The sequence below is a fragment of the Coturnix japonica genome, chromosome Z (assembly GCF_001577835.2).
Source record: "Coturnix japonica isolate 7356 chromosome Z, Coturnix japonica 2.1, whole genome shotgun sequence".
Lineage (NCBI taxonomy): Eukaryota > Metazoa > Chordata > Aves > Galliformes > Phasianidae > Coturnix > Coturnix japonica.
The window spans coordinates 31,412,871-31,429,216 of NC_029547.1; the positions used below are offsets into that span (position 1 = coordinate 31,412,871).

The 16,346-nt window shown below is 51.9% G+C and overlaps 1 protein-coding gene across 1 annotated transcript; it reads right to left on the reverse strand.

The window, feature by feature from the left end:
* Nucleotides 1-400: 400 nt before the first annotated feature.
* KLF9 (Kruppel like factor 9) lies at nucleotides 401-14,321 on the reverse strand. Its single transcript, XM_015849132.2, has 2 exons — nucleotides 13,791-14,321; nucleotides 401-3,224 (listed from the first exon to the last, which is right to left on the reverse strand). Exons 1-2 carry the CDS (start codon nucleotides 14,266-14,268, stop codon nucleotides 2,995-2,997), a joined length of 708 nt encoding a protein of 235 aa, XP_015704618.1. The 5' UTR covers nucleotides 14,269-14,321; the 3' UTR covers nucleotides 401-2,994.
* Nucleotides 14,322-16,346: the final 2,025 nt, after the last annotated feature.

The window sequence follows — 16,346 nt, forward strand, 5'->3', positions numbered from 1 at the left end:
CACTATTAATTACTTCCAAAATAGTACAGTAAGTACGAATGGTATTAGAGAACTTGATTTTCCTTTTCTTTCCAACATCGCAACACTCTTCAGAACTTAACTTCAAGATGCAGAAAACTAACCTGGAGTTTGTTCATGTGTTAGATCCGTTCTTTGTCTTTACCAGAAGAACAACTAAAAACCCTAATGAATAACACGATGAAATGGATTCCCTAAACCTGATCATTCCCCGTGTACTCTGCTAGTGGTTAATGAATCACGTTAATGCCGTCTGTCCTACGCTGAAACACAGTGTGTATTACAGCAAATTGGTTACTGCTTCAGAAGGGTTTTTCTTTGTTTGTTTGTTTCGGAAACAGGATGTTGTCATCGGTGATAACAACCGAAGTCTGTTTTTCCCTTCTTCTGTGGACCTAGGTACCTTCCCCTCCCCCATTAATTCTTTTGGAAATGGAAGAAATAATGACGACGTTTCCTTAGATGTGCATTCTACCCCAAATTTTGAAGCTGGGATCCATGAATCTGGCCATTTACTTTCATGTGTAGGTAACTAAGTGACCAAAACACTTGCATATTGGTTTAGGAGCTGCTTATCGGATGTGGCTTCCCATTGTGGTTGACAGCACGTGAGGGTGTTCTGTACTTCACAGGATCAGGCCTTAAGATTACTGCCTTTGTCCTACAAAACTGCAACAACCCAGACTGTGGGGCAGGCTCAAAAGCTTACTATGATCTTCACAGAGAAGACGGAAAATGAACGCACGCTCCACTGGATCTCACTGGGTGACGCATGGCCCTGACACCACTCAAGAAGGCAGCGTTAACAGTACTGGTAAGCAGAATGATTTCTGTATTCCTAGACCAGTAGAAATAACCGAGGCTGCCTCTGTTTGTTAGGAAGAACATACATTCCTACAACTCAATTTGGACACCAGAAATTAAAGTTTGGTTTCTAAAACAAATGTTTCACAAAGCTGAAACGGAGGTAGAAAGTGTGCTTGGTTTCCTGATGTCTTCACTGAAGAAAACACATCCCTTTTACTCCACAGGCTGCTCAGTATCCCTAATGCCTTAAAAGCAGTTCTCTTCACATAGACGGAATTTATCAAGAACTACACAGGTAAAAACACTATATGCAAACTGATTTCTAATGCTGAAAGCCTTATACAACTGTAGAAGAAAATACTCTACTCTCTGAGTTCATTTCTTAACATCTGTTTCTAGGAAGCAAGCTTTTTTATCAGGTAAAACAATAAGATACTGTAACTGCAGGTGTACTAACAGGATCTTTATGTACAGAATTTTACAAGATGACCTAAATTCATCTGCAGTGGAAACACTTCAGACTTCAGTGTGATTACTCCCGAGATGAATTGGGCCCTAAGTCTCTATAGCAGGGCTGCACCTCCCCTTCCTCTTCTGGAGGAAGGAGTAAAAACAGAACAGGAAAAGAATGATTCTGGAAGAAATAATGTGTAAACATAATTCTCCCCCCTACAAGTAGCTGGGGAGGGGAAAAGAAACAAAAACAAAACAACAAAATCAACACCAATAACCTTGTATGGTTCATGCTTTTAACATAAAGAAAAAAGATGAAATGCACAGAAAATTATAATGATTTGGAAGTTTCCCTTCAGTGATCATTTTGCTCCTTGTGGAGAGCAAAATGCAGCTCTAAACTAAAAGTAGTATTGCCTTGATCAGTATTGGATGTGTCACGTATGACACAGGTACGATTGCACGGTACCCAGGGAAGCTGATGCCAGAAGGAACATTAGGACACACCTTCTGTGTTGTATTTCCAATTAGCTCATGGTTTTCCCTCATACTCTACAGAAACAGCGATCAAGAGATACAGGAGCCCTTTTGAAGCGCTCTTTGCAATAAATTCAGCTGTTTCCATCAGCAGAGCTCTCTTAAGGAAAGGTCTACTCTCTCCATAAGCACATGGAACTCCCATTGGATGTGGCAGGAGTTAGGCACGTGTATGAAGAGAATAAATCTTTAAGGCAAGTGTATGAAGAGAAAAAGCCTGTAAAAAAGCAGCAATTTATAAAGGTGGTAGCTGCTGTTATGCATCCATTCAAACGAAACACAGCAGAATAAAGCACTGTTAGTGGCATTTCTATAGTACAGTACTGTATTTATTGACAAATGAAAAGATAGATCAATTGAGAGACGTATGTTTCTGCCCTCATCCTCCCCGCCACATTATGTAGGCTGACTTGTATTTTTCCAGGTAAACGGATAACAGAGCTAAATACACGTATGGTCAGAAAATGACTGAGTTGTTGTGTGTTGGTGTTTTTTGTTTTTTTGCTGTAAGTATCTGCTTGAATTACACATGTTTTTACTGGAAAAGTGCAGCTTATATTCAAAAGTATAGTTAATACAAAGAAAAATTAAAAAGACCCGGTTAGTTTCACAGGTCTTCTTGAGTATAAATTCACCTTATTTCAGAATATCAATCAGATGCTATTAGTAACACATGTAATGTTTCTCTTAACAGTCTTTTAAAATGAAGGATCGTTCTGAGATAGAAGTAAACCCACTTCTACAATGTGCTATGGAGTTTATATCTGAGAATTACTTATGTGACTCGGAAAGTGGTTTTACTTGACAGACTCTAAACACAAGCAGCATTACATTGTTCAACAAAACATGTTCATGACACAGCAATCACAAAGACCTCGGAGTCACGCTACTGTGGTGTCACTGGCCGGACTGTCCCGAGGGACATACGTATGCCAGTCCGAATGCGACAGGCTGGGCAGGGCGGTGTTCCCGTCCTTCCCTCTTGCCGCTATCCCCTTCATCAAGATGGCTGTTCCCAGCCAGCACTGGAGAGCAGGAGCGGAGCACGCCGAGTGCTTAGGTTTTGGACATCAGCTACATGTGCTTCCTGATGGTGAGCGGGGGCCTCCTCTGCCGCTGCTCTCCGGGCCACAGCCGTGGCTCTCGCGCCCCGCTCCCCTTCCTGGGCCAGCTCTGCCTTCACGAGGAACCAGAGCTGGACTTTTTGGATCGCTTGATCATGCTGGGGTGGAACTCGGTGTGGCGGCGAGCGTGCTTTGTCAGGTGGTCGCTCCGCATGAAGCGCTTCTCACAGAGAGGGCACCGGAACTGCTTCTCACCGGTGTGGGTGCGGTAGTGCCGGGTGAGCTCGTCGGAGCGGGAGAACTTCTTAAGGCAGTCAGGCCATGTGCAGGGGAACGGCCGCTCGCCTGTAGGGAGAGAAGCATGACAAAGTGTTCAAGCAGCGGTGGGGGAACTGCGGGCGGCACTGACCGGAGGGATGTGGCCTTTGCTTCCCACCAGGCACAGGTGCCTGCTGAGCTGCTGACAATTCACTCAGTCAGGTGTTGCTCTCACCACCCACACGAGCCAAAACCCCTCTAACAGCATGCAGCTCGAGCTCCAGTGCAGAGCCTTACATGACCCCGCAGACTGTCATAACAACAGATGAGACCTGCCTACGCCTCTGTGTTCCTTATGTCGAGTGAGCTACGGCGGTTTGAGAGGGGAATGCTGGTATTGCTCCTCTGGTACTTCCATTCTGCTGAACAGAACCATCTGTAACTATTAGAAAAGCAGCCAAAGAAAATCCTTCACCTGCACTTCCTGCCTAGGAAGGACTGTGCAGGGAGGGAACTGGGAGAGCACTGCAGCCTCAGGGCTGCAAATCTGCAGAGCAGAAACCATGATGCCTGCCAGTGGAAGGCATCTGCCCCCTCACCTCCCTTCCCCCATAAGTTTGAGATGTTCCAGCAGGCGATGTTCTCCCCTCTGTATCTTAAATGTCTGCAGTCTATCTAAAGACAGGACAACTATTTTGTTATCACAGCTCTGCTGGTACAAACGTTTGCAGCGGTGGCAAGGAACCAAACCAAACACCTTAACCTTGAACATGCTGCACCTTTGTTTTGAAAGCAAGGTTGTCAGGAGCGAACAGTACCCACTGTCACCTTCCAGACACCCCAGATCCCTGTGGTTCAGCTCTGCAGGCTGCCCAGACCTTGCACAAATGTCTGCTAAGCTGACTATTCTGTGACACAAAAGGAAATAAAAGGCTTGCACAAAAGCTTTCAGTCACATACATCATGTACCAGAGCTGTTTGATGCCTTAATTCCTTTTCTTAAGAATCTCCTGAAGGGAATACAAACGACAGCTATGTGACAGCTATTTATAGTCAACCATGAAATATAAAAACTGTCCCAGGAGTCTTCCATCTTGGAAGAACTGGAAAGAAATTTGAAGAACTCCAGTATTTCTTGGTTCAAAATACGAACTTCTCTTGCTTACATGTGCAGATTGTGAGAAGAAGAGTCCTTTACAAGAGTGTGCGCCCTTGAGAACTCCCCAGCCACAACAGCTGAGAACAAAGACCAGCACAGACAGTGCAGCAGGCAGAAGGACAGCCAGGAGTGAAACTGAGGTCCTGGGAGGAGAATGGAGTATCGTGAGGGGCCAGGGGAATGGGTCTTGGCATCCCAAAGATGCCATGGTGAGGAGTCATCTGACAGTGGATCAGATAAGCTGAGATTCCAGAGATAAATGAGCTCTTGGTGGAAATCTGTCAAATAACACAGATGTTGCAATGGTTCAGCCTTCTACTTACACAGTGCTCCCTGCTGCACAGACTGCTCTGAGCCTGGCTGATCAGTATTTGGTACATCCTGGTGGAGGAGATGGAGCCCCAAGTCACCCTGGCTGGCAGGGCTTTCTTACAGACCTCTTATCTCCTTGCTGTGCTCTTTTCAAAGTGTCTGGAAGCCTTTCCGAACAACCACTGCCTGTGTAAAAGATATTAATTGAAGCTGTATATTTGCCCACATGTATGAAGGCCTTGGCTGCAGCTAAGTCAGTGCAGCACCAGCAGGCACCGTGTGATGGGGTCATGGGTCCTATCTGCCCGTACTCTGCCCACTGCCCACAGTCAGCATCCTCTGCACTTGGTGTACTTGGTAGTGGTACTGCTCTTCCTGCATGTATGAGACATCTCATATAAGGCTGCACTGCTCAGGGCATTGGAGGCAGCTCAGCATCTCAGCCCTTACCAGAAGATGCATTCCCATCATCTGCTTCGGGACAGATCTTCAGCCTGACAAGTGCCAGATTTGCTATAGGGACCAAGCATCTAGCCTGTGGGCCATGGTCTCTGGGGCTCAGGCCTTCTGCTGTTTAGGCATGGCAGTATCCCAAACTGGTTGCTTAAAGCAGGGTTTTGGTGCTTGCAGAAGTTAAGAAAAAATACAGAGCCTATTTTCTGGTTCCTTCTGGAATATGATGGGAGCATCGCTGCCCTGCACAGCCATTTTGCCTTCTGTGGGGTGCAAGGTATCCATGAGGCTTTGGGAAGAGGCAGCACTGGCCTGGGATCCCTCATGCCAGATCACAGTATCACAGTGTCCAGACACAAGCATCGCTTCCCAGGGAAGGGAGGAAATCTTCCCTGCAGAAACAACCACACCTCTCTGCTCTCTGCATGGGGGCCTGGTGTGGTGGAGTCATGCCCTGGGCTCAGGGCACTGACGGACACAGACGGTGGTGATTCCTGAAGCACGGAGCTGGGGCCTGATGTAGGCCATCTCCTGCCACCCACCAGAGCGCAGCAGCAGCAAAGGGTTTCCTCACTTGGGTGGTGCAAACTCTAGAAGACTGTCACAACTGCTTCAGAAATGCATGTGTAAAAGTAGGCCAGGCATAATCCGCGACACAAGGAAGTGTTAGAACTCCACAAGCAGAGAGACAAGGGGGAGGGAGACTTCTCCAGGCTCAGGGTGTTTATCTCCGAGCCTGGAGACCTGCTGCTCCCCTCAGTTACGGAGCCATCGCCAATTACATGAACTCAGAGCGACAGCACTTCACTGACTGAGTAGATGCAGCACAGCAGCGGACTGTGCACTGGGAGGCTCTCAAGGCAAGGCAGAGATGCCTGATGACAGGCGATGGCTGTGTGCTCGGCAGAGCTGGACCCTGCAGTTGCTGGCTGAGTTTAACTCGCTGCTTCTTAGAGTATAGCAGAGGTGGGCAAGCCACAGCACGGCTGCGCTACCACTTGAGCTGCCTCCACCCAGAGGCATCCATTTTGGTTCTATGTCTAATCCTGAGGTACTTTTTCCATATGATTTTTCCCCATCGGTTTTGAGAGCAGTATGGCTATGGCTTGAAATGAACAGAACAAACCACTAAAACAGGGTGTTGCTATACGTGGCTGCCTTTGGTGGCAGTATGCTACTTATATTTCTAAAGCGTGCCTGATGTTGGGTTTCTGCCAATCAATGAAGGGAGGGCCAGTGGTGCGCCACAGTACCTTAAAACTGTGTGTGACAGACTCTGCCCGAATATACAAAGGTGTAAGTAATTATCTTCAATAGAAATATTCAGGTTACACAAGTAACCACAGAAGTATGAGCTGAAACAGTTTATGCCAAGATGACATCACAGTGCAACTCAATGTTGGCCCTTCAGGGGCCTTCTCTGCCCCTGCAACCCCGGCTTGCTTTAAATCCCCTATAGATACAAAGACCACTGTAGATCCTCTCAAACTGCTCCTCTTGTTTTACCTGACTTTCCACCCCTGTTTCTCCTCCTCGCTCTCCACTGCAAGTAGTTTGTACCTTCTTTCTCTGAGAGTTTAAACTCTAAATCCAGGTTGCTTTGTACAGCCTGAGGTAGCGCCACATTATTTTGTTTCCATTTTATTCTGACTAGACCGAAAATTACTTAGCTTTTCGCTCTACCCTGAAATGTTCCTGATTTTCCCACTTGGTATTCTTAGGCAGCAAGGGCTTCAAGGGGAAAATATACATATATATAGAGAGAGAGAGAACGGGCATTAGCAGTCTTGTTAATAGTGCAGGTAGTCCCAAGATCCTGATTTCTCATCTGCCTTCTCGCTATAAATCGCTGTGTTTGATGTGGATGACCGAGGTTAGGATCAGCAGCTCATGGTGTCTTTAGAAAAGCTGACTTTATTCAGGCAAGCAAGAGATAGAGAAGGTCTATAGCTTTCCCATGCAGGGGAAGAAAAAAAGCCATGTTTGGAATAGCTGAAGACAAAGCGGACAATTCTACATTTGTCTTGTAACAGGGCATGCACTGGTACTGGAGCAAATGGAGCTTCTGTGATGAGATCCTAATTTTAAGGGAATTACAAAAATTGCTTGAGCACTGACTTCACAAAAGACATTCAGAGATGGCTGTTGTTGAACGTGGATGACAGTCTGACCAAGATGGATGCTTTGCTAACCTTGTACTTTTTTTTTTTTTTTTGGCTGACAGAAGCAAAGTTGCACACTAGGATCTATGGTAACACAGGACAGATTGCCATCGAAGCACTACAGCCAAATGGATTTAGCTACAGCTGCATGAATGGACACCCCCGACAAACCTGCATATTAAAGAAGAGACTGCCGGGCACATGGTAGAACTATTCTGCCTGATATTCATAGCAGCAAATAATGAAGTATTAAGCATTAAAACTGAAGAATCACTCCAAGTTTGACTTCTGGGATGTAGCAGATGTGCTTGACTCTCACTTTGTCTCTGGCCGTGGGACACAGCACAGTTAACCACCATCTTCTGCTGCAGCATCCATTTCTGCTCATAGCACCAGCCAGAAAGCCCAGGTGTAGAGCAGGTTGTGTGCTTCTGACCCATACCATCAAAACTGAGACAATGAGAGGAAAGATGGAAAAGAGAAAGCAAACAAACAAGGAAAGCTCAAAGAGTAAAATTTTTTGCCATGAGGCAAGACCTATCTTAGGAAACCAGGTCTAACGTTTGCATGAAGGCAGAAGAAAAACGGGGGAAAAAAAAAGCATGCCCATAGCTTCAGTGTGTATAACCAACTCTGTACGGTTCAAATAAGAAAATGTAATTCCTGCCTTCAGAACTTTTGCACGAAATCATGGTACCTGGAGAAGACTTGGTCCTGAACAATAATTTCCTGGCTTAGATACAACAATTATATCCTTTCCTATGTTCTCCATGCTTTCCTGTGAACTCACTCAGCTGCTGTTCCTGTGTGTCTCAGTGTCCCCTGAAGATCACAGGTTCCGTAGACAAGTAAGTATCTAAAGCATGTTCCAGCTCATTACAAGAAGAAAAATAAATAAATTGAAAGTAAGGACAGTCTTTCTTCCTTGCCAAAAGACAGGTCTCTTAGGTCTCTTGCTTTTTTTCATCCAGCGTAGTTGCTTGCCCCACATACGTGAATCAACAGCTTCCTTTGTTACACTGGATTCTGACAGAATGTCCTCTTTCAAGACGTTATGATGAAGATGGAACTTACAAACACCTATTTCTAGGCCTACAGACTGAAGGCTTTTCAGGTTGCCATTTTCCTTTTCCAAGATGTTCCAAGAAACCAAAGCATTAAAACACATGGCCACAGAGTAGAGAAGATGATGAGAAACAACAGAGCAGTGAGGACGCTGGGTATTGTTTGCACAGAATAAGGATTCCTAGAATGCTTAAACCATGGCCAGCCCATCCTGCATGAAGATCATACACTGCTTATAGGATATGCAATGGGCACAGGGGTTGCACCAAGGTGTTTATTTCACCAGCACTCGGGACCGAACATCACAGGAAGATTAAGATGTTAAAATGCTGCTTTCAGCATGTATTTACACTACCCTGACATTCTTAAAACCACCATTCAACAGCTGCTTATAAATGCAGGTGCATGAGTTTCTTTCAAAGGAGCAGATGCAAAACCACCTGCTAAGAGCCAGCACTGCTGAGCTGCTCTTCATCCCTCCAGTCTAGTAAGACTTAATCCTACCACTAATCACCAGATGTAAGGTACATAGAATCATAGAATCACTCAGGTTGGAAAAGACCTTCAAGATCATCAAGCCCAACCACAACCTAACCATACTACCCTAACTCTAACAACGCTCTACTAAATCACCCCCCAAAGCACCACATGTAAACAGTCTTTGCATCCTTCGGGTTCTCTACTAGCACCCCTCTCTGTCTGTCTTACAAAAGCCTTTCTTTGTGGAATTGTACTTCCTTGTACTTAATAGTCAGTGAGGACCTCTGGAAGGTGAACAATCTCATCAGAGAGTTTAATCTACACTTGTCATCAGTGAGCAGTGTCCTTGGCAGTAGACTCTACGGGCCTTTGATAAGTTTCTACCTCTTTTCCTTGTCTATCTTATCTTCATTTGAACTTCCTCCATTTTGCAGTAATGCTTAAATATTGACTGAGCAATGGAGAGAAATCAACTTCTGATCTCGTGCTCAGGGCACTTATATAGGATCAAAGAACACTGGGCCTAGGCTCCTGACCCATCCTGATAATTAAACACTTTCCAGGGCAGAGGACCCATAGTAGTTGTCTTTTTGGACTGCTCATGTGCAGATGATCTCAGTACTGAAGGCCAGCAGTGCACACAGACTGTGCTTAATGACTTGTGTCCATCCCTTCAGAAACAAATTGTACACTGGTCTCACTTTTACATGCACTTAGGAAGATGATTTTCAGCAATCTGGTGTGAATTCAATAGCCAGTATTTCAACAGACCCTTCAAATTACGGTAGAGATAGTGTTCCCAGGCTATTTACCCTTATCTGACCTGGATGATGTACTATGCCACCACAAACAAAAGCTACTTGAAGCATACTGCTTTGCCATCAGTCTGGCCTGTTAGTCCTAGCTCACCTCTTCCCTGCTTCTCCAGCCACAGGCCTGGGAACTCGGTGAGGCAAGGAAGGGCAGCCCATGGTGGGGAGTGGTCACTCTCAGGTGGATCCACACAGCTGGGACCACAAGCTGACAGACGCAGCTGACACCCAGCCACAGTTATCAGTGTCACAACAGTGTTTAGGAACTGAAATAGAGCTGCATTTTCAGTATTGCCATCTGGAAACAGGAGTGGGTGATGCCTGCTTACTGCTTCTGTCCTACACGTGCACTCCATTAAACAGGACTTTTTAAATTTAATATAACCCACAAAAATATTTCTGGAGTGCTCCTGCACTGTGACATATGCAGTTGTTTAATGTTTGTATTTTAAAAGGAAAAAACAAACAACAAACAACACATGTGAAAACCAAACTGAAAAAAAATCAGGAAACACTGCACTTGAGGATTCGTGCCTACCTTACTCAGCTGGCAGCTCTTCCAGTCAGTACAGTCATGTTTCTCTGAGCCCTGGAAAGGTGCCTAGCAGAACTCTAGCAATTTACACATTTCTGTTAACCCCTGTAAAAGGGAGCTTCAGATGGAGGTCTGGTTTTGTCAAAAATGTCCTGCTGGCTCCATTTCCTACTCATCTTTTTCTAAAGGAACTGGCAATGTGACATTGCATGAGCTGGATAAGAAGGACTTAAAATGCTAAATTTCAGATTATGCTCCCACAAAATACCCAAAAAAGCTCTGGGCAAGCAGAGGATTGTCAACACATCAGCATCTGTACAGTCTGTCAAGCTAGCAGTAATCTAGAACATAAATAACAAGCAACACAGTCGGAACCAAACTGATACAGGGCTGGGAAGACAACATGATACCTAGACAGCAGCAGTGAGCAGCTGCAGTGTTCTTCTCTTTCCACCAGAAATGCTCCTCAGCTTCCCTTCACCCAATGCCAACCATGGCCTCTGCCCACAGCCACCTGCTGAATGTCCCTTAGAGGCATGGCCAGGACAACTATAGGATCCTTCAGCTGCCTCATGACAAAGTTCTTCGTGTGGCTTGGATCTGGTCTCAACGATGACAGGGCTGGATGCCAGTTGATGAGGGTGGACTTTTCAGGTGGCCACAGTTTTGGAGCATCTAAGCTCATTATCAGGGGCATCTAATGTAAATATGAATTCCCCATCCAATGGGGTGTACTTCCACAGACAAGTAAACTGATTGGTCTTGCAAGAGGCATCTTAGAGTCCAGCTTCATAGTATCCTCTGTCCCACCTTCCTAACCATGAGGGCTTGCTCTCGGTAGCCACATGCTCTTTGACTGGCATGGATTCACCTGTTTGAGTCTCTGCATTTTCACGGTAACCCTCTATGTATTTGATACTGTTCATTTTCTTGCTTGGCAGTTGTTCATTGCCTCCTGACCTCCGCATTGCTACTAGGGCTCTGGTCTTGTTCGCATCTCTCCTCTGCTCTGCAGGCCCCCAGGGAGCACTGTGCAGGACTTGGCCATGTCACCTCCATGCTGGAGACTATCTTGCAGAGACAATGCTCCTGTAACCCTCCCCTGCCACAGCCGAACTCCAGCTGTGTTTGCACATCCTGAGCAAACTAGCACCGTCCCAGGAGGGAGGGGATGCCTATGAGACCAAGGTAAGGTCACTTTGTAGGCCTGCTCTTCCACCTGCCTTCCTGACACAGCTTCTGTCTGAGAGCTGCAGGGACAAAGCCACCTCGGCTCTCCTACACGAAGTGCCACACCCCTCGGGGCTGCTGCAGAGCTCTTAGCGAGCCACGTTCCTACTCACGCCCTCAGAACCCAAACAACCAATTCCAATCTACTTGCATAGCAGTGATGAGACAGGCAAGGCAACGGCTTAGTTTCAGCTGCAGGCTTGTCCTCACATTCATGGGCTTTTGCATGCTAATACGCTCAGGTTTGCACGCATGAATGAGTGAAGGAGTGCCTGTTCATATGGCAGAAGCACCAAGTGACCTGGAGCTATCCCTGCAGGACAGGGTTAGGCTCAGGCTGCCTGGCTCCCTCCTCATCCCACACCACCATGTCCCACTAAGCACAGCTCACTGCAGGTAGAAGGTGTGCAGTGCTATTGGCACCACTAAGGATAGTGCCACTGATGGGTTCTGACACACAGCCAACCTGGGCCCTCTGGAGCGTGAGCTCAGCTGATAGGGCCAAACTCCAAGGAAATGCGTACAGGTGTTTTTGGTTTCTGAAATAAGGGAAACCTCTGAACAAGCAACATTAAAACACCATTCATAAGATACAGACTTCCAACTTCAGGCATCAAGTCTCTTGTCTTCTGCTCTTCTGCCTTCATTGGACACTTTGTCTCTCACTCCCCATCTGTCCCACCAGCTTTAGATCCCAGCTCTACACCCCAGTGAGTGTCTATTCAAAATAAGGGCAGATGCTGTTACAGGAAGCTCAAAAATGAACAGGATTATTTTCCAAGACCAGGAGACCAGAGAATAAATGTTAAAGATGTAAGACAAGGAAGCTTCTTCCCACGACAGTATAACTGCTTCAAGTAAAGGCAATGAAGCAGCAAGTGATTTAATTTGGTGGCCTGACGGAAGATGGATGGGAGTGAGTGATTCAAGAGGCTCAGAAACAAGAGAGAAAATATTTAGTAATAATTAAAAAAAAAAAAAAAAAAAAAAAGGGGGGGGGGGTTGGGCAGGGGGAACGGGGGGGAAGAAAATGGTACTGAGAAGGGAGTACTAATGCTCTGCAGTATGCCGCTATGAATAACTCCGGAGGTCCAATCGAATCCCACTGTTGCTATGGAATTGTTCTGCCATCTATAAAAACAATTGGCACCAGCCACATCGCTCGTGCTCCCACCCGCAGCAGTTACCTGTCCGCGCTGGGAGGCGCCGGACCTCGGTGCTCCGGAGCCGGCAGCGCTCTGCCCACGCAGCAGTCGGGGGCCGAACCGAACCCCCGCCCGGGGCGCTGCCTCCCTCCCGCGCCACACGGGGGCTGCGCGCACCGCGCCCGCTGCAGCACCGCGGGGCTGCACCGCGCATCGCTCCGCACGTCATCCCCTGCACGCCGCCCCGTGCGTGCCTGCGTTGGTTCCCAGACCGGGGCGGGTATCCGGGCACTGGGCGCTAAGTAGAAACGGTGCCAATCCCTTTTTTCTGCCGCTGCGAGCCAAGCTCCTGCAGCAAGCAGGGCACGGTTACACTCCGGCTCCCCGGGGCTCGGCTCTCCGTGCCGATAACGGCGGCTCGGGCAGGGGGCGGCACCGCCCGCCGCTGGAGCAGCTCCGTGCCGGGCAGCACCGCGCCGCAGCGACCCCCGCGGCGCTCAGGACTCGGGCAGCGCCCGCGGTACGATCCGCCGGGAGCGGGGCGTTGTACTTGGCCGCTGACTGTCGCTACCAACAGACACAGCGCGGAGAGCAGCGCCCGCCTATTGTACATACGAAGCGCATGAAATACGCGCGGGCAGCGTTTGTCGCCGTGAGCCGCTCCTCCCTGAACCAGCGCACAACCCCTGATTTCGAGGCAGTTTTTAGGCAGCTGCGCTGCACAGTGACCCCGACAGCGGCTCACACACGTCATTCTGAGCTCGGCCGCTCGCACTGAAGGGATTAAGGGGGAGGGGGGGAGCCAAAAAAAAAAGGGAAAAAAAGCAGCAAAGAATCCCCCGCAACCGGGATCCGGAGGCAGCGCCGCTGCGGCTCCTTCCCCGCGCCCGGTCCCGCTCAGCCACGCCCTCCTCCCTCACGGCCCCGGGAAGCGCCGCACCCGCCCCAGGACAGCGCCGTGTGCCGGGCGGACCCTCCCCACTCAGCTGCCCCCCGCCCCCAGCCCGCGCCCCGGCTGCCGCAGCCCCGCGGCCCCGCCCGGAGCGGCCGCACCCCCACCCCCCACCCCACTCCCACCCCGCTCCCCGGTTCCCGGTCCCGGCCCGCGGCACTGCCCGGGGAGGGGGGCGAAAAAGGGTGAAAGGAGCAGGGGGAAAACGGTGGAAGGAGCGAAGGGAGAAGAGCGGAGAAAGGCAGCGCACGGGGGGGCGCGCGCGGGCAGCGGGAGGAGGGGCGGGGGGCGGCGCGGCGCTGGCCGGGTTCACCCGAGGACACGCGGCTCCCGCCCGGCGGCGCTGACCTGTGTGCACCCGGTAGTGCGCCTTCAGGTGCGAGGACTTGCCGTACACCTTGCCGCAGCCGCTGTACGGGCACTTGTGCCGCTTCTCGGCCGCCAGCTTCGCCTTGGGAGCGGCGGCGGCGGCGGCGCCGCGCAGGCGGGAGGGCGGCGCGGGCTCGGGGCCGGAGCACGGCGAGGTAGCGGCCGCGTCGCTGTCGGAGCCCGCGTCCTCGTCGGGGCTCTCGAGGCTGTCGCTGCAGACCGAGGGCGCGGGCAGCGGGCGGTACTTGTTCAGCTCCAGCAGGCTCTTGGCGATGGCCAGCAGGGCGCAGTAGTCCTTCCAGGCGTCCCGCGGGTCGCGCATCTCGCGGCCCGTCTCAGCCTCCCCCGGCACCTTCAGCCGCGCCGCCGCCTCGGGGGAGGGCGGCCCGGCCGAGCGGTTGGAGATAGACACCAGGCACTGCGCCGCCACGAAGTCCACGTAGGCGACGGCCGACATGCTGCGGCCGCGCCGTGCCCGCGCCCGGTCCGTGGGCGCGGCGGGGCCGTCAGCGCGGGGCCGCCGGGGCCGCGCCGCCGCACGCCATGGCCCGCCGGGCGCCGGGGCGGCGGGGCGCGGGGCGTCCGCCGAGCGGGACAGGGCGGCGAGGCGGGGGGCGGGCAGATAAAGAGCGGCGGCGGCGCGAGGGCGGGCGGGCAGCGCCCTCACCGCCGCCCCCCGGGGGCGGCGCGCAGCCGGCGGGGGGGAGCCGGCGCGGCCGGGAGCCGGGCGCCGCGGGAGAGGAGTGCTGAGCGCCCGCCGCGCCGCCCGCCCGCCCCGCACGCTGCTGCCGGGGCACGGCCGCGCCGCGGCCCATCACGTCAGGAGCGGAGCCCCCTCCCGCCCGCCCCCCCGATTGGTCGGCGGGCAGGGCCGCCCGGCTCTGTTTACCTTCTCCCCCCGCCGCTCGCGGGCGCCTTTTGGCGGGGGGTGTGTCCGCCCGCCGCGCGCCCCGCCAATCGCCGCGCTCCCTGCGCAGGCCGCGTGCTACTCCGGGCGCCCCGCCGCGCCCGCTTAAAAGGGCGATGCCGAGCTCGGCCAGGAGGGACGGCGGCGGCGGCGGCCCCGCGGGGCGGCGGGCGCGGCGGACGCCCCGGGAGGCCGCGGTTCGGGCCGGCGGGACGGGCGGGGGGCGCGTGTCGGGGCGGGGGGGGCGGCTCGGAGGGGGCCGCCCAGCGCCTCGCGGGTTAAGTGTCTCGCCGGGAGCCCTGCCGTCCCAGCAACCGGCCGGCCAATGGAAAGTGCGCCGGCTGATGTCACTGCCCTGCCCGCCGCCAATCCGCAGCGCGCTCCGAGGGGTGCGCAGAGCCCGCACCGCCGCCGGGCCCCGCCCCGCCCCGCGCCCGGACCGGGGCAGCCTCTGGGTACCGCCGCCCGCAGAGAGGTCCCGGTAGTGGAACCTCGGGGGGCGGCGGCGCCTCCGCGCGGCCGGAGCTGCCGGTTGTCGGACGGAAGGGTCCGTGTGAGCCCGCAGCCCTCTTGCGTTTCTCCCCAGCGGCCCCGTGTGCCGAGGTGGGAGCCGGTGCCGGGCCTGCTGGGCGGTGCTGCTGGGTGCGCCGGTAGCGGACCCGCGGTGACCCCGTGCCGCGCCGTCCGGGCACGGCGGGGCCTTCCTTGCCCCTACCCCACTACTCCTAACAGCAGCAGTGCTGTGCATCACAACCCACTGCTGCAGAAATGCTGTGCCTGCAGCAACATCTTGCAGCAAGGCTGTAGATTGCCAGATTTTCTCTTCAGGAATCATATTATCTTGAGGCATTTGGGACGCACTCATATCCCTGTTAAATTCAGGTTCTTATGAGCTCTGGGGACATCAACAGCTTCGATTCCAAACTGTATAATATATGGAACCTGTGAGAGCGTTTTCTTGTTTGCTGGCTTCTTCATTTCAGCCAAATGCTGCCACCCAGCCTAATGGCTGGAAAATAATCCATGTCTGACTGATGCTGAGGAAGCTCTGAGCCTTTGCAGAACTCCCAGTGCTTCCAACAGTGCCTTCCCTACCAAAACCAAACCACCGCTCCAGCACACGGGGCCTGCTCAGAGCAAGCAGCTCAGTGGCAGCTGGCTGCCACCTCAGTGATCCCTGATATGGCTGCAGCTGCTCACAGCCCCCACAACCCAGCTCCCTGTGCCCTGTGAGCAGCTCCACTGCTGCCATCACCACAGAGCTCTTCTGAGAGTGTGGCCATGCGAAGCATGTGGGCAGAGAGCGTTCCCCCAGACCCTGGTGGGTCAGTTGCTCTCTGTGTAGAGAGTGGGAGTTTCTTCCCTGAAGGTTTCTTCCCACTCAGATAAAATGTAGGAATGCATCCTGTTGGTGTGGTAACATTTGCAGTGCTTTGAGAGCCAGAAGGCCCAAATGTGATCACAGTTACTGCTTTCTCTTTTCATTTTTGCTCTACAGAACCCCTGTGTTTGATACCAGCTGGATGTGAGGTGACATGGCAGTGAGGGCTGGGTGGTCGTGAGGCTGCAGCAGTGCCAGCAGTGCCGTGTGACTGATATTCCAGCAGCACTGTGGAGCTGTATTCCAC